The sequence below is a fragment of the Astyanax mexicanus genome, chromosome 14, assembly GCF_023375975.1.
Source record: "Astyanax mexicanus isolate ESR-SI-001 chromosome 14, AstMex3_surface, whole genome shotgun sequence".
Lineage (NCBI taxonomy): Eukaryota > Metazoa > Chordata > Actinopteri > Characiformes > Acestrorhamphidae > Astyanax > Astyanax mexicanus.
The window spans coordinates 47,822,548-47,846,077 of record NC_064421.1 but is presented as its reverse complement, the minus strand read 5'-3'; the positions used below and the strand labels follow the sequence as shown (position 1 = coordinate 47,846,077).

At 35.6% G+C, this 23,530-nt stretch overlaps 2 protein-coding genes across 4 annotated transcripts; both read right to left on the bottom strand.

Moving 5' to 3' along the window:
- Positions 1–1,260: 1,260 nt before the first annotated feature.
- LOC103039104 (ras-related protein Rab-15) lies at positions 1,261–7,540 on the bottom strand. Of its 2 annotated transcripts, none has more exons than XM_007230372.4 (7): positions 5,518–7,540; positions 4,633–4,693; positions 4,320–4,380; positions 3,900–3,977; positions 3,669–3,758; positions 3,204–3,269; positions 1,261–2,387 (listed from the first exon to the last, which is right to left on the bottom strand). In XM_007230372.4, the coding sequence occupies exons 1-7, from the start codon at positions 5,639–5,641 to the stop codon at positions 2,229–2,231; spliced, it is 639 nt and encodes a 212-aa protein (XP_007230434.1). In that variant the 5' UTR covers positions 5,642–7,540; the 3' UTR covers positions 1,261–2,228. The 2 variants fall into 2 exon arrangements, with proteins under 2 accessions (XP_007230434.1, XP_049319879.1); XM_049463922.1 differs by having other exon boundaries at positions 3,918–3,977.
- A 103-nt stretch (positions 7,541–7,643) lies between these two features.
- Positions 7,644–13,414, bottom strand: LOC103037189 (protein max). 2 transcript variants are annotated; one of them, XM_007230367.4, is made up of 5 exons: positions 13,259–13,414; positions 12,984–13,010; positions 10,559–10,666; positions 9,468–9,591; positions 7,644–8,909 (listed from the first exon to the last, which is right to left on the bottom strand). In XM_007230367.4, exons 1-5 carry the CDS (start codon positions 13,292–13,294, stop codon positions 8,725–8,727), a joined length of 480 nt encoding a protein of 159 aa, XP_007230429.2. In that variant the 5' UTR covers positions 13,295–13,414; the 3' UTR covers positions 7,644–8,724. The 2 variants fall into 2 exon arrangements, with proteins under 2 accessions (XP_007230429.2, XP_007230428.2); XM_007230366.4 differs by having other exon boundaries at positions 9,468–9,606; positions 13,259–13,413.
- Positions 13,415–23,530: the final 10,116 nt, after the last annotated feature.

Genomic DNA, 23,530 nt, shown 5'->3' with positions numbered 1-23,530 from the left:
ATTTATTGGGAAATATATATATATATATATATATATATATTAAAAACATGTACTTAAATCTACTTGAGTTTGCAGAAGATACACGAAAAAAGAACAACCTAATGCTTTTATTTTGTATTTAAATATAGCTTGATTACAATTGAAACATCCTTAAGTTGCCAGAAGTTCCAAAATAGTGCATTTAGTATTTATTATTGTATTTAAGTTTGTATTTATTTTAATGCTAAAAATATGTACTTTTCCATGTTAAGAGCACTTTTTAAAAATATATACTTAAATGCACTTTTCTTTTACAAGGGACTGTTCACAAACAGATTGTTCAGCACCTCCAAGAACTCCTTCAAGACGCTGAGAAAACTATTCCAGGTGACTCTCCCTCATGAAGATACTGAGACTGAAATAAATTAAAATAAATAAAAAGTGTGCAGATCTGTCTGTGCAAAATAATTCAGCGCGTGTTCCTGTATAGCTTTAAGATAGTGTTCAATATTCAATAAAAAAAAAACAGATTTATATTGCACCTATAGTGTGAAAAATACGGAAATCATCCACGAGAATGCCTTCAACACTTCACAGCACTATTTCAAAATGTATATTAAAGCCTTTGCAGAACGAATAAGGCCTTTTTTATGATCAAGAGCAGCTCTGTAGGTGCTGGTGTCCACAAACTTTTGGCCATTCAGTGCATGTGAACTTCAGAGGCTGCATCCATCTCTGAGCCATTAAACATTCAGCGAGTCATTACCTATGTTCCTGCGTCATTAAATATTAATGGCTGTTCAATCTAATCCCCTTCAGTGGAGCTCGTCCTAAACTCTGATTCTGTTACACAGAATCTTTAATTTGACGTCATCGCTAATCTGCTAAAGAGTTCAGCCACAAAACATCTAATACACACTTAATACACACCTGAACCTGCATTCTGAATTATTGTAGTCTGATCATAAACTAGTCCATATTAACCCTAGTGAAAAAAGGAAGTATACTTTTTTTTTTTTTAGGTCTAGCTGTTTGTGGATGCTGCTTTTGTACTGAACCATGGTTTCAATCACTTGGTGACTTGGATCATCCGTTTAAAAATATTATTATCATTATTTAAATTTTTTCACCTTAATACTAGCACAACATTTGGTATCCTCAGTGCCGAAACACTTGTTGTGACAAGTAATACAAAAATTATAAAGTGGCAAATGCTGTATTGCCCCAACCTTTTTTTGGAAAGTGTTGCCGGCCTGAAAAGAAGGAAAAAAATTGGGGAAAAAAATTGGGAGATACTGTAAAAAAACAAAATCTCGATATTCTTTAAATATATAAGCGATTATCAATTACGAACTTCAGTTTTTTTTATATTTCTAGACAAATAGCACCATTTAAAGTGATGCACAACCTATTGATTTCTTTTCACTGTAAGTAGTAAAAGTGCAGCATACATTTGATCCCACTTTCCAGTATTTTCTTATCCTGAGAAATGATTTAAATATGAATAAGTGACCTCTTCAGTTTCTGAATCAGTTTCTCTGATTTTGCTATTTATAGGTTTATGTTTGAGTAAAATGAACACTGGAATTTGGGAGAAATGTTGTCTGTAGTTTATAGAGTAAAACAACAAATAAAAATATTCTCATTTAGAGCATTTATTTGCAGAAAATGAGAAATGGCTGAAATAACAAAAAAAAGATGCAGAGCTTTCAAATAAAACAAGTTCATATTCATAAAGTTTTAGAGTTCAGAAATAATCAATATTTGGTGGAATAACCCTGTTTGGTTTTTAATCACAGTTTTAAATTCATGCATCTTGGCATCATGTTCTCCTCCACCAGTCTTACACACTGCTTTTGGCTGATAACTTTATGCTGCTTTACTCCTGGTGCAAAAATTCAAGCAGTTCAGTTTGGTGGTTTGATGGTTTGTGATCATCCATCTTCCTCTTGATTATATTCCAGAGGATTTCAATTTGGTAAAATGAGGGAAAACCATAATTTTTAATTGCTGTATTGTTTTCCCAGAGCTGTACCCATGATACATGATACCCATGTGACTGCCCTCTCCTGGGAGAGGACCAGAAGTGCATTTTCTCAAACACAGGACTGAGCTCTTGCAACCTGATATCATGTGCAATTAAAACAGAAGGAGCTTGTCCAAACCGTTACCATGAGCACCTTATTTGACTACTTAACAGATATGACGTCTGTATCAGCTGAAAACTGATATCATGCTTCAACACTTCCCTAACATGAGCAGGTGCTGTATTCCTCCTCCTCCTTTATCTCCTGCTCCTCCTCCTCCTCCGGATGAAGAACTGCGAGGTTGTCTTCTACGGACGGAGGTATCGTATCCAGCTCCATCCTGTTGGCCTGCAGCACCAGCTCAGTCAACCGAGTGAATGACTGGGAATGACACAGCACAAACAGTAATGCTATAACCCTACATTACTCAAATTACAGGTCACACGATAATGACACCCACAGATATAGTGGTATGAAAAAGTTTGGGCACCCCTGATAATTTTTTATGATTTTCCTTTATAAATTATTAGTTGTTCAGATCAGCAATTTCAGTTAGATACTATATATCATATATCAGATGAACACAGTGATATTTGAGAAGTGAAATGAAGTTTATAAGATTTACAGAAAGTGTGCAATAATTAATTAAACTAAATTAGGCAGGTGCATAAATGTATAAATTTGGTCCCCAACAGAAAAATTGCACCAATATTTAGTAGATCCTCCTTTTGCAGAAATAAAATAATCTAAACTCTTCCTATAGCTTCTAATGTGAGTCTGGTTGAATGAATCTTCTGGTTGAAGGTATTTTGGATCATTCTTCTTTACTAATCATCTCCAGTTCAGTCAGGTTTGATTCAGGTTTCTGATCATGAACAGCTGCTTTAAAAAAATCACACCACAGATAATATTCAATAATATTCAGGTCTGAGAACTGAGATGATCTGAGATGATCTGAGATGATCTGAGATGATCTGAGATGATCTGAGATGATCTGAGATGATCATTCCAGAACGTTGTACTTGTTCCTCTGCATGAATGCTTTAGTATATTTCTCAGCTTCAACTGCACCAGAGGCTGCAGATTAGAGCCAACTAGCACAGACTCACAGCCACAACTAGAAATTGGGGTTAAAATCGAGCTCTAGAGGATTAATATCAATATCAATACATTCAACAATGTAATCCATGAACTGACCTGTTTGATGTTGTAAGTACTACGGGCACTTGTCTCAAAGAAATCCATCCCATAAGACTTCGCAAGCTGCAACAAGAAAACAGTTTCTGATAGTTTTAATTTTTCATTATAGTTTCATTATTTCATTCACTTTTTCTCATCCAATTCAGTTAGTTTTAATTGTTTTTTTTTGTTTGCTAGTTTTTATTTGTTTTTTTTTTATTAGTGCTTAGTTTCAGTTTAGTTTTTATACATTTTAATATTAGGGATTTTTCGTATGTAGGGTAATTTGTAAGGTGCAGTATTCAAAAATGTTCATAAAAGTTGGGAAACACTGCTGTATGCATTATGAGTTAATGAGTTAAAACAACCAAATTACCAAAAAACTGAAACTTCTCTCTAAAATGTGTTATATACTCTGATTCAGCCCCAGAATAAAATCAATGAAAGCCCAGTATTGTCAAAAAAACAGAATAAAAGTGGCACCTGGCTCCCCTGCTCTGTGGCCACCTGTCTTCTGTGCTCCTCATCACTTTTGTTCCCGATGAGAATCTTCTGCACAGTGGGAGGGGCATACTACAAAAACACAGTCAGGTAACAAATATAACTGTGGCGGAATTACTGAACCCTGCTGTTGTAGTGTATAATACATAAATAAAAATAATAAATAGTATATAATATGTAAACGTGTAGGAAGTTTATGAGAGCAGTCCTCACCTCATCCACGTCACTCACCCACTTCACTATATGCTGGAAAGAGGAGGCGCTGGTGATGTCATATACTAGAAAGATTCCCTGTAGACAGTGAGAGAAAGAAAAAACTATGTACTACTCATCACTTGCACAATACAATCCCAACAGTGAAACATGGTGGTGGCAGCATCATGCTATTGGGGTGTTTTCTGCAAGGAAGAACGGCATAGGACCCCCAAATACAGGTGTGAAAAACTTGTTACATCATTCCTAAGAAGACTCATAAATGTTCTCAATACTCAATACTGACCAAAGCGTCTAAATACTTATGACCATGTGATATTTCAGGTTCTCTTTTTTAATTCATTTGAAATAAACTTTTTTTTTTATTTTAGCAAATGTAAAGTAATGCTTGTGCACATCCAGTATGATGTATATAATTACCTGAGCACGTCTGTAATACTGCTTGGTGATAGTTTGGTACCTCTCCTGTCCAGCTGTGTCCCTGTAAATGGGAAACACACACACACACACACACACACACACACACACACACACAGACACACACCTCACTTCAATCCACAAAATTATAACTCATTTTTCTAAACTCACAAACAAATAAACAGACTTTAAGGCCGACATCGGTTAATAATTGAAAATTTAAATTTATATTTGAATTTACATTTTCATTTTTATATTGTTTTTAGTAAGATTTCTGACTGATACAATTATTTCAAACACCATATAAGCAACTCACCAAATCTGTATTCGTACTTTAACTCCATCTACTTCCAGTGTTTTCATCTTAAAATCCACTCCTGAAAAAGAAAAAAAAAAACATTTAGATTACACTGGATTAACAGGAAGGACACTGAAAATCTGAGCTTTGGGTCATGATAAAAAAAATACTGTAGAATTTGATCCTCGACATGTAGAAAATACTTTTGTTGCTGATAGACTCTGGTCCCTTGATTTCCAAATGAAATGTAAAATTAACTGATGATCAGTGATGGTTTGGAGAGACACGTCAGTCATCTGCTGGTGTTGGTCCACTGTGTTCTATTATCAAGGAAAATCTTCCAGCACTTCATGCTTCCCTCTGCTGATGACAACTTTTATGGAGATGCAGATTTCATTTTCCAGCAGGATTTGGCACACTGCCCACACTGCCAAAAGTACCCATTGGTCTTAATTAATAATCTATTTTTTAATTGGCTGTAAGCCATAATCATCAACAAAAAAGAAATAAACGCTTAAAATAGATCACTCTGTGTGTAATTCATCTATATAATATATGAATTTCACATTTTGAACTGAATTAATAAAATAAAGTAACTTTTTAATAATATTCAATTTTTCTGAGATTTACTTAAATTGTAGTACACTCACATTTACATAATTTTAATTACAAACAGGCAGTAATTAAATACAAATTAGTGGACCTAAAAAAACAGAACTTTAAAGATATATATAATTTTATCTTTTTTTCCCCAGAAGGTTAGTCTGTGTGTAACGGTAAAACAGGTGTACCTGTGGTCCAGTCTACAGGTGTTACATTATTAACCTCCCTCTTAGCAGGTGGAACTAAACGTTTCTCTACATTTACACACAGAGTTAAAGCAGTAAATCCTAAAGGTCTTACCGATGGTTGAGACGTGCTGAGGGAGGAACTCGTTGTCGGTAAATCTGCACAGTAAGCAGGTCTTCCCGACCCCGGAGTCTCCCAGCAGCAGGAGTCTGAACAGCACGTCGTACTGCTTCGCCATGCTGTAAAACACTGAATCCAGCAGCTCTAAAAGAGTTTAGAACTGATATTTCCCTTATTAAAATCCCATTAAATCCTCCCGTCACTCAGCAAACTCTCTCCAAACCCTAACGAGCCATTGTTTCTCTGAGAGAAAGGAAGGAACCTGAGGAGACTCGAGTCCTCAGAGCAGCGTTTCCTCTCCTCAGCCATCAGAACATCACCACAGCTTCCTCCTAACTGTCTACAGGTGTGCTGTGATGGGAGGCAGGTCCCAATTTACATATGTTTACCTGTACACTTAAGTATGACCTTATTAGGATTCATTTGCTGTATAAAAAAAATATTTAATCCAATAAAAACACGTTTCAGTGAACTGAGGCTGTTATTAGCCTTATTTGTGATTAGTTTCTCAGGGCGTTCTGGGGTCATTTTCTCTTTTATGGGGGTCCTCTGTGATTTTATTCCTGTCCGGTGTTCTGTCGAGTTGTGCTACCCATCGATACATGCTTCCAAAAGGCACTGCGCATGTGCTGGCCTACACTATTTAATCATTTCTCGTTTTTTTTTTAAATAATAAATCTGGTTTCTAGGGGTTTTATGTGCATGGAAAACAAGGATTTGCTGTCACTGCACAAACGTCTAAATGGAAAATAATGATAATTCATGAAACAATTTTTTTATTTAAAAAAATAATTACAAAAGTAGTTTGTAATGACCTCTATTTGCCATAACTTTGCCACGATACAGTGATTTATGCTATCCAAATATACTAACGCTAATCTACTGGAGCATGGTTTCACAGGGTAGCATAACTTGACAGAACACCGGAACGACCATGTACGTGTTTTATTTCTCAGAAAATAAAATTACAGGCTGAATTATCTACTGTTTTTCTCTGAACTCCGTGCTCCATTTCACACTGTAATGATTGTGGATTGTGATATCTTGTAGACGCATCTTAAGCAGTTTTCCCACAAAAACACTAATGTTAAGATCTAATCTTACCTGATTGAGAGAATGTTCAGCTTTATTCTGCTCTATCATTTGGATTAAAAAAAAAAAAAAAAACACCTTTGAGCCAAAATATTTTTTGGCAAACCCAACATTTACATTCATGTCCAGAACTAATCAAAATCCAGCTGTGGCTGTTCACACAATAATTTTAATGTGATCCTTACCGGAGAGGCCCAAATAAGAAATGAAAATGTGAGATTCAATGTGCTTTATGTGTTTAAACACCACAAACAACCCATCAGTGTTACATGACGTGAAAGATTGTACAAATCTTGGCCAAATTTATCTGCTGAGTGATTTATGTGCTATGATGCACTCACAAACATTTTGCCTAGTTACGGACGTTAAGGCTACAGTCACAAACAGCAAAATGTTCCAAATCTGATCTCATGTGACAAAGGTGTGTTAGTTTGTGTGGCTTTGTAAACACAAATTTTATTTTAGTATTATTTTTCTTTATTAAAAAAAAATAATAAATAAAAAAAATGCACCGAATCTGACATTTCCATTTCCGATTTGGGTCACTTCAATGTGTGATTTTGAAATCCGCACACCTTTTCACTCTTCGTCCAGACTTTGGTCCCTTGATTTCCAAATGAAATTTAAAATTTACTGATGATCAGTGATGGTTTGGAGAGTCATCTGCTGGTGTTTTTCCACAAAGTCTTACAGCACTTCATGCTTCCCTCTGCTGATAATATTTCATGGAGAGGCGGATTTCATTTTCCAGCAGGACTAGGCCCACACTGCCCTAAGTACCAACTGGAGACAGTGATTTTTGGGTTTTTATTGGCTGTAAGCCATAATCATTAACAATGAAAGAAATAAACCCTTAAAATATATCACTCTGTGTGTAATACATCTATACAATATATGCACCTATACTGCATATATGAAATGACGTTACATAAAAAAATGCCCAACATGCATGAAAGCACACTCTCACTGGGCCTCAGCAACAGTGCCTTTCAAGATACAGAACATTTGGTTGACAATCAGACCTGATGTAGATAAGGATAAAATAGTTTTATTTGTAGTCTCATAGTTAAGGTATGCCTCAACTTGCAAGACAACTGTTGGCAGTATGTACAACATACCTGTAATTTCCATGGAATGGAATAAAAAGCAATATCTATTTCATACACACTATCTCTGAAGAGAGAAACTTTCCCTAGACAGGCAAAGATTTTTCCAGGGAAGGTTATGCGGTTGAGACGATTACATTTAAAGAGTATACAGTGCCGTGTACTACATACCAAAATGGACATACTTACCTGTAATTGAGAAAATAAAATAACTGCATTTGAACTGCACTGTGTAACATTCAATTGAAATTCCTGCAGGGAATATTACCTGTATTAAATATTGTCCTCGTTTGGCGCAGCAAATCAGAAAGAAAAAATAAAAGTCCCAAAACTATGACGTGAGGACGCGTAAAAGTAGAGGCCATCTAATTCCACTTACAATCTCAGGCAAAACAACAAACTACACAATAACAGAACGCAGCCCCAACGTTACAATTAAATAAACATTTTTGCAACAAACATTTTTCCAAAAAAGGGGAGAACTTCAGTCTTCTATACCAGTGAAGTGGGTCTCACAGCCACATACCCTCTTTTTTATAAAAGCACCATCTTTTTTTGTGGAAAAGTACAAATCTTACAAAGGTAAACTATTTTTAATGACTGTTTTCTCCTCCTGACGTCTCCAAACAGGCATATTCGGGAGAGAACAATAAGAGGGCTGTATCTTGTAGCTTAATGTATGTAATTTGTGCACGACTAACTGAGGAGGCTATAAAAGGTTTCTGCAGTCTTTGACTGTCGAGCTGCCACTCTTTGGAGGGGAATGTGGCTGGGCTTGATCCGTGTGCGGAGTGGCATCAGCGCTGGGAGGGTGAAAGGCAGGAAACTTCAGAGAGCCTTTCTCTGGATCCTCCTCCCAAGACTCTGAACACACGAAAAAGAGGAAGAAGAGAGGGAAGGACGGGTTGTGGAGGGAGAGAGAGAGAGAGAAGGGGAGGAGGAGGAGGATGGAGCTGAGAGTCTGAACCGAGGTTTCCCCACTGCTGGGAAGCGTGAGCTGGATCTAGCTGGGCTCCACGCGGAACTTTTTCTTCGTAGGCTGTTCCTCTGGCTCCGACTCTGAGCTGGTGTCAGAGCCTCCGTCGAAGGCTGAGACGGCGCTGCCCTTAGGGTTGGTGTACAAGCTGCTGTCCGAGGAGTAGCTGGCCTGGAGCTGCGCGTTCCCCTTGGCCTTTTCCAGAGCGCGGACTAGCGTGATCAAAGAGAACAGAAAATGTGAAATTAAGGTACCTGGAGGTGTTAACACTTTAACATTACAATTTTACATTTCTCAAAAAAAAAGATATCGCGGTAATCAGCCAGATTTGCCCAGAAGTAATGGGAGCTAAATCAGAGCAAGAAAGTATAGAAAGTGTCTAAGAGAGACAAGATTGAGAAACACTTGCTCTATACATACATCTATTAAAGGAGCAGCAGACTGAGAAACAGCTCCATCCACCAGGCTTTGAGGATGCTCAACTCTCTTCCCAGCTCACTTATGTCTATATCTGCAACCTTGTTGTATTGTACATTTAGTGTCTCTCATTCTTTTATCATTTATTATCTTATCTTGCTGTACTTGCTGTAACTTTGGGAGGAACAGTAAAGTAATTTCAATCCTCTGAATGTCCTGTACATATGCATTATTGTTAAAATAAAATAGCCTACACCAAACCTGACCTATTGTTGGATACCCAAAGGGAAAAGCATAATGCAGATCTGACTGTATCTTTATCGATATTAATTATCATGCTCTGCATTTCTCACCTTGCTGTTCCAGGAGCGCGTTCTGTTTCTTCAGGTCATCAATGTCCTGCTGGTGTGTGTGGTTCTTTCGGCGCATGTATTGGATGTACTCTGTGGCTTTGTCTAGAATCTGAGCTCGGGAAGCCTGTTTAACAGAGTGCTGTCAGCAAAGAATCACTACTAAACCATGACGCAATGTTTGGTGACACAACATATACAACACTTAACAAGAAACACCATCAACAGTCCTCTAGTTACAGCTAATATGTTGCTCTTGAATTATTTCCTCATAGGTACAGTACAAATAAAAAGCTGGTATATAGAAATATATCATATAAATAAATATTACAGACTACTGCATAGAGTCAATAAGCAAAATTTACTTTATTTACTCTATTTGTAAAAAAATATTTACGATCTGAGGAATATTCTAAAGAACCTGATCTAAAACAAACTGAACAAACTGAGATCAAACAACTGAACCAAACAGTACTGCAAACGCTATTACAAACATTGCCATATTTTTCACACTACAAGGCGCAACGGATAATAATAATAGGCGGGTAATGCTAATGATGCTCCAGCAGTGCTAGCCGGGGATAGCAGCTGGCTAAAGGCCATTAATACTCATCTCTGAACAGGTCGATATTAGCTAGCAGTTCGTCCTGCGAAGCTTGTTTTAATACGGTAAATGCACACAGGCTACGGTCCGATATACTTTAGTTAGCGGCTAATGCTAATGCTGCTCCTGTCTCGAGTGCCAGAGAACTAAACTGAAACTCCTGTATAACTCTGTACTTCAGTGGAGTGGCTTTACTGCTTCTTAATACCTGACTGATACAATTCATACATAAGGAGCACCAGATTATAAGGAGCACTGATGATTTTTGTGAAAATTAAAGGATTTTAAGTGCATCATATAGTGTGAAAAATATGGTACTCAAAAGAGGCAATAAACAAGTAAACAGCAGCCAAGAAAGACATGAACCATACAGTGAATTAATATTACTCTCTACACTCTACTAAAAATAGTATTTAAATGTAGATCCCCATTCATTTATATCTCATTTGCAAATTAAACAGAAGCCTGAATGAGAAATTTGATATCCAACCTTCTCTCCTTGTAAAGCAGGCACTGAGTCACGTAAACTGTGGAAACTGTCTTTGATGTGGTCCCTGCGTTTGCGCTCCAGTGCATTGTGATGTGCCCGCTTGTCTGCCTGCAATAAATAAAAGCCAACAAATAGATTAATAAAACATAATTAAACAGGCTAAAACAATCAATACACTCTAGCCCAGGCTTAGACTGCACAGCAATTTGACTAGAGATTTTCAAATGAGAGAAACATATAGGATATTGCGAGGCTTAATCTCTGTCTGGGAAACTGGCACAATATTTATTTTTATTTTTTTATCAAGTGTTTGTAGAAAAAGGTACGTACAAATTACTTATTTACAAATTCTTCACATCAATAAGTATTGTTGACAAGATACACCAAAAATATTATATGCATAGATGTACACATACCTAGATACATATACATACACTAACACACATAAAAATATATGTATAGTTCTGGAACAAATTAAGAGAGCACTTCAGTTTTTGAATCAGTTTCTCTGATTTTGCTATTTATAGGTTTATATTTGAGTAAAATGAACATTGTTGTTTTATTCTATAAACTACAGACATTTCTCCCAAATTCCAAATAAAAATATTCTCATTTAGAGCATTTATTTGCAGAAAATTAGAAATGGCTTAAATGACAAATGATGCAGAGCTTTCAGAGAAGCATCCTGATCCTCAGGAGAATCTTAAAATTTTAAAAGAATATCTATGAAGGTGGGCTGCACTATACATCAAAACAGCAGCTCTAGGAAGCAATACTCGCATCCTTAAATGTACTACAGGCATAAACTACACACCAAACTCCAGATTTAATTGTTTTTATGACAATTATATGCCTATGCTTATCCTTATGACCAACTGAATGTGTTAACACATATTCTAAACAATATATTTTCTGTCCTTTTCTGAATATTAGTAAATCTGTTGCCAGTACTTTAGCATTTATAAATCAACCACTTTGCAATTAAATAAATCCCTAATTACGCTGTTATTGAAAAACAACCACAAACACTATACATGCATAATCATATAGAACTATGCTTACCGTAAAACATCTGGAATAAAAATGCTACCAACAGCACAACATGACACCTCATTTCTCTGAAGTGAACGAGAACGGTCATTGACCACAAACTATTATTAGCCCATCTCCAAGACCAGCGTTCCCCAGCTCACTGCACACAGTAGAGTTTTCTCTGCTCTAACTTTTTTACCTCTCAAAAATTAGGTAACCTAGCAGTTTCAAAATCTTTAAGTGAGTTTTTAACCATTTATGACATAGTGCTGCCCCAAGCAAAAAAACAACAAAATGTTTGGTTATAACACTTTCCCATATCATGCCTTATTTGTTTATGTATGTATTTGTTTGATTATAAATTTTTTATTCAGTGTTACAAAGCATATCTACACAAAGTACGATGAGACAAGTGGGCAGATGAGATACTTTAAACATATTTTCAGCAGATAAGATTTTTTTTTTTATCAAACATACCTTCCACAGCTTCATTCTCTGTCATCTAGTCTAATATAAATAGCTCAAAGCTAAAAAACTTTCCAAAATTTAGTATAAATAACATTATCTGATACACACACAGACAGTACTAGTCTAGCACCTCACCTTTAATATTAATAAACACAAACCTACTTAAAGCTGAGTATAGATAACATTAATTATCTGATACACACACAGACAGTACTAGTCTAGCATCTCACCTTATATAATATATAATAACCACACAAACCAACCAACAGCACCATAGCTAGCACGACCGCTTAAACCCACCTAAAAAAAAGGGGCTAGTGACTGTTAGTGAATGATCAGCTTGTTGTCAAAAAGTCAAAATAGAAAGTTAACTAGTTATATTTGATATATCCACGGGAACTACAAAAATATATTTTCTCTCTTAAGCCTCCTTAAAAACAGCAGTAAGTCGCAAACCTACAGTAAAGCCCAGTCAAGCAAGCAAGAAATAAATAAATAAACACATAAAAATACCGTGATATACCATAAAACCGTCAGAATCTTGAAAAAAAAAAACACTGTCATATATATATTTCGGTCATTTGGCCAGCACTAGTTTATATTAAATGTTTATTTAATATAATTTTATTTTTATTAATTTTATTAAAATGTGTATTTATTTCCTTATAATTTCTAATGTAAAATATTTTAAATAATTTTAAATTGTAAATGCTCAGCTGTATTGTGAATGAGGGGCAACAATCAGGGTAAACTCGTTTAAAAATAATGGCTGACTGATTAATTGATTGACTGATCATATGTTGTGCAAAATAATAATAAAAAAACAGGTTAGCAGTTAGTTAGCTTAGCAGGCTAAAGGCCACGGAGCCAAATGTTCACAAACACACAGACTGAAGCGCTTTTAAAGGACAGAGAGGAAACTCACCACCGGGTGAAATCTCGAGGACTCTTCCTGTAAAGAAAACACGGGGTTAGCGGAGAGAAAAGACTCGTAATATTGAAAAACTGAAGGATAAACGAGAGAGAAAAGCAGGAAAAACACAGCTAGCTCTCTGCTGCTAACTGAGCCCGAGTCTGAGGGAACCACACTACTGGGCACGCGCCCCGGAGCACACTTCACGCGCAGCCTCGCGCTCTAAAAACCCCGCTCCTGGGCTCTAAACCGGGGCCACGCGGGCCGCCGGAGCCTCCACAACTCACATCGCTGTCGACCTCGATGTCATCGTTATCGCTCATCCTCTGCCTGCGGCGGAACCGGGATTATATCGGTGAGAGACGGCGGACACGGCGAGCCTCCACGGTGAGACAAGAGGGACACGAGCTGGGTTCCACACGTGACTCGGGAGGTTCGTGCTGCGCGAGGCACGCTGGGAGTTGTAGTTCTTAGCGGAGGCTCCTCTCAGCGGCGACGGAGGGAAGCGATGGTGAAGAGAACTACACTGAGTATCTGAAAGTACGGGCGATAACCACCATGTCAAAACCGAGCCTGCGTCACATGCGCGAGCGTGCCCAGAACCGCACGTGTCACTTTAATCCTCTGTGTATATGTGTCACGCACAAACCACGTAACCGAGCGTAGCGTGAGCTCCGCTTCTGCCTTGTTTGGGAGGGGTTGCATTCAGAAATTAAAAAATTATAAATCTATAAATAAAAAATAAGCTTTGCACAAAAAAAGATAAGATTTATTTCTGTTAATCTGGAATTTTGAAAGATTAAAAAAATATTTTTATTGATTGTACAATTCGAAATTTCGGCATTAAAAAAGAACATTTATATTATAGATTGGTCAATCATACATAAATTGTATCAAAATGTATTTTATCATGGTGCAAAAGCACAATATCTATTGTACTGTGACATCTGTCCATTGTGAAAACCTAACATTGTAATTACATTCCTTACAAACTTTACAATATTATATATAATAATATAATAATCGTCTCTCCTGCAGAGATAATTAGTTGAAGTGAACTGCTGAGAAGAACATGCTGAAAATAACAACTCTTGACGTTTTTATTTTTATTTTTTGTTATTGCACTTATAAACTGTACTTACCTGTAGATTTATGTTAGAAACAAAAACGTGATACAGGTAATTATTTCTTTTTCATAATTTTTATTTCCTTTTTTTAACGCATTCCTAATTTAAAAGGCAAATTACCAAACCTACACATTAAGACTCCCCTAATGCTTAAAAATAAAAGATAAAGATAATTTCCTGTGCAGTTTGGGTTTTGTTTTGTTTTTATATTCATATTTATTATAATAATTCCAAATTCAACATTTAGATAGATAGATAGATAGAACTTTATTTATTATTTAAACAAAAAGTAGTTGATTTATAGTTTGTTATCATAGCTGTCACACAACGGCTGGTTTGGAATGATGTGCTTTATGATGTTAAATCAAGTGAGCTGGTGATGGAATTGGAAATATCCACCATGTCTCTGGCTGAAAATTTCCATTACAACTCATGGGATATAGAGTACTTTCCTAAATATAAGAAATACTTGTTGCTTTTTTACCGTATTTCTGTTTAATTGCATCTGTTCAAATAATATGTGGTGTTTTTCCAGTCAACAACACTCTTGTAGCGGAGATAAATGTTTAAATAAAATATTCTTAGGTGTGTAAAACAATTGCACAGTACTGTGCACTGTACATTTTAAGACATTTATTTTTGTAACTTCACACATTAACATTGTGGTTAAGAGTTGTGAAAAGGTCTGTAGCAGAAAGTCTGTAGTGTTTATTCACACCTTACTAGAACTATGACCAGAAATAACACTGCTAATCTCTAAGAAGCATCTGAGAAGAGTGGAAGTCAAGTGAAAGAGTACAAAGAAAAAAACAGAATCTGATGATCAAAAAGCTTTTTATTCAGAGCATATATAGAGTAATGCAAACAAACAGTATATTTAATCCAACATTTTTTTGGTTTTCCTTTCTTTTTTCCTTCTTTCTTTCATTCTTTCCTTCTTTCTACAATTTTTAAAATTATTTTTATTTTTTTTTCTTTATTTTATTCTGCTGAAGCGATGGCTGTCTTGTTCAAACCAAACGATTGAGACAAGAAAAGTGAACATTGAAAAGTAATAATTGCTTATTAAAGCTGTCCTAGCCAACATATATTTTGGATTTACTTGGGTATATTGGGCATAAACTGGACTTGGGTTAAAATGGGCAAATTTATGGGCTGTAACTAGGAACTACATGGGCTTTCTGTTACCATTGCAGGGTTTCAATTGGACAAACCCAGTTGGGTCTCTTGTGGGCAATTGGATGGATTTTCTTGGGCACTGCTTGGACCAGAAATGAAAATATATGGCTTTTATATGGGATTACTCAAGTGGGTATATTGTGGGTTGTCTGATGGGTTCTGTCTTGGTCCCATATGGAAAAACCTTTAATGCAGTTGGGTTTCAAAAGGCCAAGCCAAGTTGGGTGTCTAATAGGCAGTTGGATGTGTTACGTATGGGCACTGCTTGGGCTCCAACATTCATGACCTATCGTACTGTACCCATTTTTTACCCATCCTTATCCAAAATACATGTGGGCTGCTGATTGAGGGGCTCATGTGGAAACATCAGCTCTCGTGTTTGCTGGGATTGCACACAATCCTGATTGATGTTGCCCGATTACACACCATTCTGAATGATGTTGCCCTTCTGTTCGCACTTATAACTGTCGTTAGAGGGCTTGCATTGATACAGTGGCACAAATTGGGTTATCGCTTTGAAATCCGGGTCAGTCCCTATTATATCGTGCTTCCAGATCTTTTGGAAGACGAATGCTTTCAGGCCGCCACGTTTGCTCCAATTTTTCAGTGCATTTAGGATGTTGTATTTGCTGTTGATGTCAATACAGGATTTAACACAGGGCGAGTTGTAGGTGTAGAAGACCACGCACCCGTCCTTCTTTTGGTTTAAGAGTTTGTCCATGGGAGAGGGGTCGTTTGGCTTGTTGATTGGTGGGTTCAGGAGAATTCCCTCAGCGTGTCTTGTCTCCTTCTTTGTCTTAAATGATCCTGCAGCGATGATATTTAAATGATCTTTGCTTTCATACAGAGCCACTTTCCTATCATAGATCAGCTTTTTCACACGCTCGGCTTCCTCATTTGTTGGCAAGTTGCATTGGTCAGGTTTAAATTGTTTGCACTGATTTTCATCAACGTTAATGGCCACAGCATACTGCCGTACTTCTTCTCCAACACCTTGCTTGTAACTATAAACGGAAATCAGTCAATCGATTAGAATTAACTTCAGATACATGTGAGAAAATCCTGTTCATATACCACACCGGTAAAAAGTTTGGAAACACCTTAAATTCATTGTTTTTTAATTACTATAAAGGTCTCATTTTATAATATCTAGTTGTGGTCTCTAGTATGAATGAATGCCATGTAAGCTGTTTTTTGTTAAAAAATCAGCTCTGTCTGTGGGTGGTCCCGAGCCGAGGTGGGCGGGGCCCTCAATAGTAATACTAGAACTATAAACAACTCAGAGAGACCTAGTGTATTTCACAAAGAACAAGAACAAGTGCATTTTAACAGAAGGAGACCTTTAAAATGTTCTGCATTTTAGATTTATACAGAAGTCATGGCTATATTATTAGTTTTATATTTGGATATAGCTTTAATGGGTATTTTAGAGTATTTTAGTTTGTTTAACACTGTTTTTAAGTTACTACATGATTCCTTATGTGCTCCTTCATAATCTGATAGATCACTTTACTATTCATTTACTGTGTAAGAAAAAAACACTGAATGAGAAGGTGTGTACAAACTTTTGTTTGGTACTGAACCTCTGTTCATTTAGTTTATAAAAAACATTAACTAGTGTTCAAAAGTTTCAGAATCATACTGTGTATTAATTATTTTTGCTATATTTTACAGTAACTACATAATAAGGTGAATAGGACTTTTTTATCATGCTTGTCTGCAACATAATTGTTATTTATATTAAAAAAACACTGATTCTAAACCTTTGAACATTACACATAAATCTATTTAATCTCATAGTGGGTCATCCTGAAGACTACAAGCTTTAGCATAACCTGGTTGAGGAAGTTGTAGAATTAGTTTTTATATTTTAATCTAAATGAAATGATGCTGAATAAACACACACTAAATCCTAAACAGTAAATAGTACTTATTTCCCATTGGTGCTCAAACTACTTCTCTTACTTGTCGTCAAAGAACTTGATAATATCAGCCAGAGTTTTTATGTCCACTTTTCCAGGATCTGGTTTAGCACTTCTACAACCGACAGCGAGTAGAGACAGCAGAACCAATGCCCTCAGTGATCCAGACAGACCCTACAGAAACACACACACACACACACACACACACACACACACACACACACACACACACACACACACACACACACACACACATACCATTACTGTAAATAAACATTTGCCACCAGTATTATTCACTTACAGTGATGCACCAAAAGCACTGCTTCCAGTTTTGTCCAGATATTGTAAAATAACTAACTTTAAAATCTGTGTTAACCCTTGTGAAAAAAGTATATTTAAATTATGCTGGAATTAATCTGTACTTAAGTCATGTTATTCTGGAACCACTAATTTGTACTTAATTACTACTACTAATCAGCACTATTTAATACAATTTAAGTATATTTGTGTGAGCTGTCCGATTTAACATTAAAACATATTAAAGGTGTGATTAAAACATAGATTTAACACATCTAATCACATTAATTTTTGGAGTGACTGGTAAAACATACAAAAAAAAAATCTCATTGTTACAAGAATCAGCTGTTAAAGTTTTCCCTAAACCTTTACCTAAACTAAACTAAACTAAACTAAGTAAGTTTTTAAGTATAATTTTAACACATAAAAGTTCATCAGCACAGTTTTAATTTGCATAAGCAACACAAATTAAGGTTTTGGTAGCAAATTTCACTAAAGTACAGTTTTATTGCATTAATATCTCCTCACAGGACCCATTTAGTAAAAGTATAATTTTATCATAAAATAATATAAAAAAAATGTATATAGGTTTATTAAGTACATCACCAATATAAAATTAGCACAGAAAAAAATAAAATATAGTGCTGTAATAAAACTATACTGAAATACAGATTAAGCAGATAAAAATTTATGTATAAGTAGTAAAGTATACTTTTTCCGTGTAATTATTCTGCATATAGTTACAAGTACACTATTATTATATTTAATATTAATATTAAATAGTATTTGTATAAATACATATTAATATGCTATTTTTTGCATAAATTGATTTTGCATTTTATTCAAAAAATGTAAGGGTGTGCATGTTTGCCGACACCTTTGTTATACATGCTTCTGAATTTTAATGTAGATAAAAATGTCTATAAAATAGATTCTGCATTTTGCACTGAATTAAAGTGGTGTGTAATTTTCCCAATGCTTTAAAATCAGCTAAACAATGTTTTTGATATGTAGAATACCAGACTTATAGTGCTGCTGCCATTTTCTCGCTCCATTAGCACTGTGTCTATACACATCACATTAACTCAATTTTATATAATTTTTAAAATATATAAAATATATATTAAAATTCACTACACCACTAAAAACAACTGTAGGATGTGCAGATAGGTGTTTTTCCCCCAATCTTTAACTTCTTCATTTCATTTCATTTCTGCCTTTTAATAACAGAATTGAAAAAAAATTAAACTTATCTTAATGTTCTTCTTCTTTTTCTTTTTTTTTTTTACATTTTTGCATTTTGCAAAAAATGTGATTGTATAATGCAACTTATTTTGTTACAAGATTCATTTTTTTCTTTTCTTTCTTGAAATTCTAATTGTAAGGTGCATAAATAAAAAGAAAAAAAAGAAAATTGATTATTATTCTATTATTCTATACTACACCAAATGTTAAGAGTTAAATAAGTGGTTTTACACTTATTTTTTATTTTTGAATTTAGCCTCAGGACTCAATACTCAATACTTAATAATAGCTCTGCCTCTGGTTTGATGGATTGGAGGAAAATAGAAAAAGCAAATCAAATTTACAGTCATTTAATAAAAAATATTGAAATAAAACTATATGTGTATGGTTTAACATATATATTAACATATATACTGCTTGTAAATATACTTTGTACTTTAAGAGTATTACTGTTGCTGGATGTTTCTTCTAACCTCTGAATATAATAAACTAAGTTTCAGTCTAAGTTGTTTTTAGTTTTTCTACTGCATGATAAAAAATGGAAAATCAACTGAAATAAAAGGTACACAGACTGCAGGAGAATGAGCTTTAAACTTTTAAAACAATTACATTTATTTAAATATGAGTACCAATTAAAAAATGCTTAAAAACTTCTGTATATTAACATAGAGCATTGTATCATTAGTCATAGTCTTAATTAAAGCTTAAGGCTTAGAAACAAAGACCAGTGAGTAAAAAATCTGTAAGGTATAACAACTTGCCATATTTGTCGTCAGGGGTCTCGAGTCGAGCTGCACTGTGATGAAGACAAGCTGAATCTTCTGAGAGTGAAACCAGAAGGAAGTGGGCTTTATTTACTAACCAAGTCCCAACCCCAAAATAAAAACGTCATTAAAACAAAAGCTCTCTATTGGTGTGACTCTAATTATTATTTTTTTATTAAAACAATACAGTGTGACGGAAAGAGAGCTTAAAAACTGTCCTGAAGCAAAAAGAGACTCCTCATCACCTTACTTCACTCAAAGTTAAACTGATCATCTGCTGAAAAAAAGGAAAAACTTGAGTAATACTGTAAGTCATGCAAAATGACCTCCCAATCCAGAACCAGCTCAAAAGTCCCTTTACTGTTCAACAGCGTTAATAAAACTTGGCAGATGTTTGATCCAGATGAAATCAGAGAGTAGAGGTTGAATGCGGACACTCAGAGGCAGTTCTAAAGACAGAGTTTAAGCCTAGTCTGGGTCTATAAAGCATGCTGAATAGAGCTTTTTTTTTAAAACTAGCGTATAGTTTAAGACTGGGCTCAATCCTTGTTTGGAAAACCAACTCTCAATGATTTTGTTCACTCCAAAAGACTTGAAATGGAATGGAAAATCATGGGAAAGAAAATTGGTCTCCTCTGCCTAATATTTGGAAGAACACCAAATATAGTTTTTTTTTTTTGTAACTATGAATAAGTCTCATTCATTACATTCCAAGTCTCGCCCAACTATTGCTTCTCACAACTGGTGTTCTAGAATTTAGATCTGGATGTAGATCACTACAGAACTCTCCAGCATTCGTACAGTCATATGAAAAAGTTTGGGCCCCCCTATTAATCTTAATCATTTTTAGTTCTAAATATTTGGGTGTTTGCAACAGCCATTTCAGTTTGATATATCTAATAACTGATGGACACAGTAATATTTCAGGATTGAAATGAGGTTTATTGTACTAACAGAAAATGTGCAATATGCAATAAACCAAAATTTGACCCTTATAATTTAATTGATTTGAATACTCCTAACTACTTTTTACTGACTTACTGCAAAAGCACACCTCAGGCGACTCTGTTTGTGGCGTGCTTGCAGAAATGGCTTCTTTCTCATCACTCTCCCATACAGCTTCTCCTTGTGCTGTATTATTGAGCGATGCACAGTGACACCATCTGCAGAAAGATGATGCTGCAGCTCTTTGGAGGTGGTCTGTGGTTTGTCCTTGACTGTTCTCACCATTCTTCTTCTCTGCCTTTCTGATATTTTTCTTGGCCTGTCACTTCTGGGCTTAACAAGAACTGTCCCTGTGCTCTTCCATTTCCTAACTATGTTCCTCACAGTGGAAACTGACAGGTTAAATCTCTGAGACAACTTTTTGTATCCTTCCCCTGAACAACTATGTTGAACAATCTTTGTTTTTAGATCATTTGAGAGTTGTTTTGATGAGCCCATGATGCCACTCTTCAGAGGAGATTCAAATAGGAGAACAACTTGCAATTGGCCACCTTAAATACCTTTTCTCATGATTGGATACACCTGGCTAAGAAGTTCAAAGCTCAATGAGGTTACCAAACCATTTTTTTGCTTCAGTAAGTCAGTAAAAAGTAGTTAGGAGTATTCAAATCAATAAAATGATAAGGGTGCCCATACTTTTGCACCGGTCAAATTTTGGTTTAATGCATATTGCACATTTTCTGTTAGTACAATAAACCTCATTTTAATCCTGAAATATTACTGTGTCCATCAGTTATTAGATATATCAAACTGAAATGGCTGCTGCAAACACCCAAATATTTACAACTAAAAATGATTAAGATTAATAGGGGGGCCCAAACTTTTTCATATGACTGTATCTGATTAAGGACCACATATAAATGTTACTCATCTGATTTGGTGCATTCACACAGCCATGACACTTCAGCATGGTTATGTGAACGTAGCCCTAATGTCCTATGTCATTTAGACAGTGTTATTCCAAGCACTCAGTGTTTTCTCTCTCTCTCTCTCTGGCTTTCTTCCTTTTTGTAGAATTTTTCAAATTTGAGCTGAGTTTGGAGTCAGCTAAAATCAGGGGATTTAGCTCCCCTTTAACACATCCACTGCAGCTCCTAAAGTTATTGTTAATTAAATGATTAGTTGAATATTATTATAAGTCTTGAGACTTGGCTCGCGCCAATAGTGACCCTGCGAGATCCTCAGTCTTTGCAAAATTCAAGTATGTGAGTAAAAAGTCTGTAACTTGTCTTTAGATGTGAGAGGGTGCCAGAGTCTTTTCGACGTCGCAGTAGTGTGTGGTTAGCATTAATCTGACTAGTATCTCACTGCAGAGCTGCACTTCAGGCCAGTTGCATTTAGCACCCACACTGACGCTTGTTTTGGTTTGTTAGAGGTGTTAAACTTATCATTCATCTAATCATTTTATGTGTCAGGGTATTTCTGGTGTGGTTTTAATACTTTTGCATTGGGCAGCTTTATTTTGAATGCGTACAGACATTAAGATTAAAAATAAGGCCTGGGTAAGATAATGCATTGTTTCTGTGAATAACCTTCATTTTTAATCACAAAATTGATAGTTTTCTTTACTAATCTGTGGGTTTTGTGAACACATACACTAGCTGTACTGTGTGTGAAATAATACAACTTTACCTCAAACAGACTTAAACTGGGCATAAGCATTAGATTTTTGTTTTGGAACAAGTCTAGATATTAACAGACTAAATATCACACAAACAAAAAAGTAATTTAACTAATTACTCTGACTGTAACTATAACGCCATTACCATTTCCCACACCCCGTTACTGCACATTACTTTAGCCACTCAATCAACTTTTTTTTTTTCACTTTTTTTCGCGCATACAGACAAAGGTGCAAGTGTACCTGTGACTCACAAGGGACGTGCTCTAATCAGTTCAGTGGTTGGTGTGGTAGTGTAGGCCTACACTCGGTTTCTGCTGAGCATCTCTGTAGCTTTCTCTCTTCCTATCATCACCATTTCACTGTTCCACAGCTTTATTCCAGGTAGGAATTTTATAGTTTTTAGGAATATAGGAATGCCCGTTACATGTTTTTTTAATTATTAGATATTTGTAGAATTTGTACAGGTTAATGAGAGAATTGTTGGACAGACCAAGTTCCGTTTTAAGGAGGTTAAGCTCTCTTTAGCTGCTCCGGTTTCTCTTTTCCTCCTTGGTGAAACACGCTAACCTGTCCTGAATAATAATTAAATAATAAAAGTCATTAATTGACTAATCTTCTTCTCATTTACAATTTTTTTTAAACCCTTTTCAGTTTTACAGTGTAACAATTTAGGAAGTTAAAGAAATACAAATGTGAGTTTAAAAGGAACTCTGGCAAGGTGTTAAACATTTAACTATTTTGAAAGTGTGGAGCTATATAAACCCTGAAAAAGAGTTAAAATCAACTCTGTGGGAGTTAATTTAACACTTGCCTTTTTGCTGTGTAGGGTGAACAGACAGAAACTGCAGTAATGCTCATCTAGGGCACCAGAAATAATGACCCAAACACAATTTTTTCTAGATCACTGAACCTGTTTTGTTCTGTATTTCTGGTCATTTGAGTTCATTTTCAAAGGGATGTCCTGCAGTGAAGATGACCCCAGCAAACAGGCTTTAGTCCTTTGGCGCAGGTCCAGGCTTGATTGTGCCAAATGCACGGGTTCGAGTGCCAAGAGGCTCCAGAGCCAGATGAAGCACCACCATCACAATTACGATCTACCCAAACACAAAAAACCCGAACAATGTTTTAAGAGCTTTCCCACGGTGCTCAGGTCCTGCTGGAGAAAAAAACAAGCCGTATGCTAACTACCTCAGCGCTAACACAGCCAAAACATCAATGCTGGCTATTTACTACAGGGTTAGGGTCAACAGGTAGAAAGCTTCCAGGTATTCTCCAGCTCTGTACACTGAAAAAAAACGATGAGTAAAATGTACTTAAAAAAATTTCGCAACTTTTGCATTTGCTTTTTTTTAAGTAAATTTAATTTCAGATCAATTTAAGTGAAGTGAACTTTAGT

Excerpts from the sequence above, each read along its gene's own strand:
- LOC103039104 (XM_007230372.4), bottom strand. The coding sequence starts at position 5,641 with ATGGCGAAGCAGTACGACGTGCTGTTCAGACTCCTGCTGCTGGGAGAC. Across the intron at positions 4,381-4,632 it reads AAAGTACGAATACAGATTTG|GGACACAGCTGGACAGGAGA; the intron begins GTGAGTTGCTTA and ends TCCCATTTACAG. Across the intron at positions 3,759-3,899 it reads GGGTGAGTGACGTGGATGAG|TATGCCCCTCCCACTGTGCA; the intron begins GTGAGGACTGCT and ends GTGTTTTTGTAG.
- LOC103037189 (XM_007230366.4), bottom strand. The coding sequence starts at position 13,294 with ATGAGCGATAACGATGACATCGAGGTCGACAGCGAT. Across the intron at positions 9,607-10,558 it reads CTGCTTTACAAGGAGAGAAG|CACTCTGTTAAACAGGCTTC; the intron begins GTTGGATATCAA and ends CTTTGCTGACAG. Across the intron at positions 8,910-9,467 it reads CGCGCTCCTGGAACAGCAAG|TCCGCGCTCTGGAAAAGGCC; the intron begins GTGAGAAATGCA and ends TGATCACGCTAG.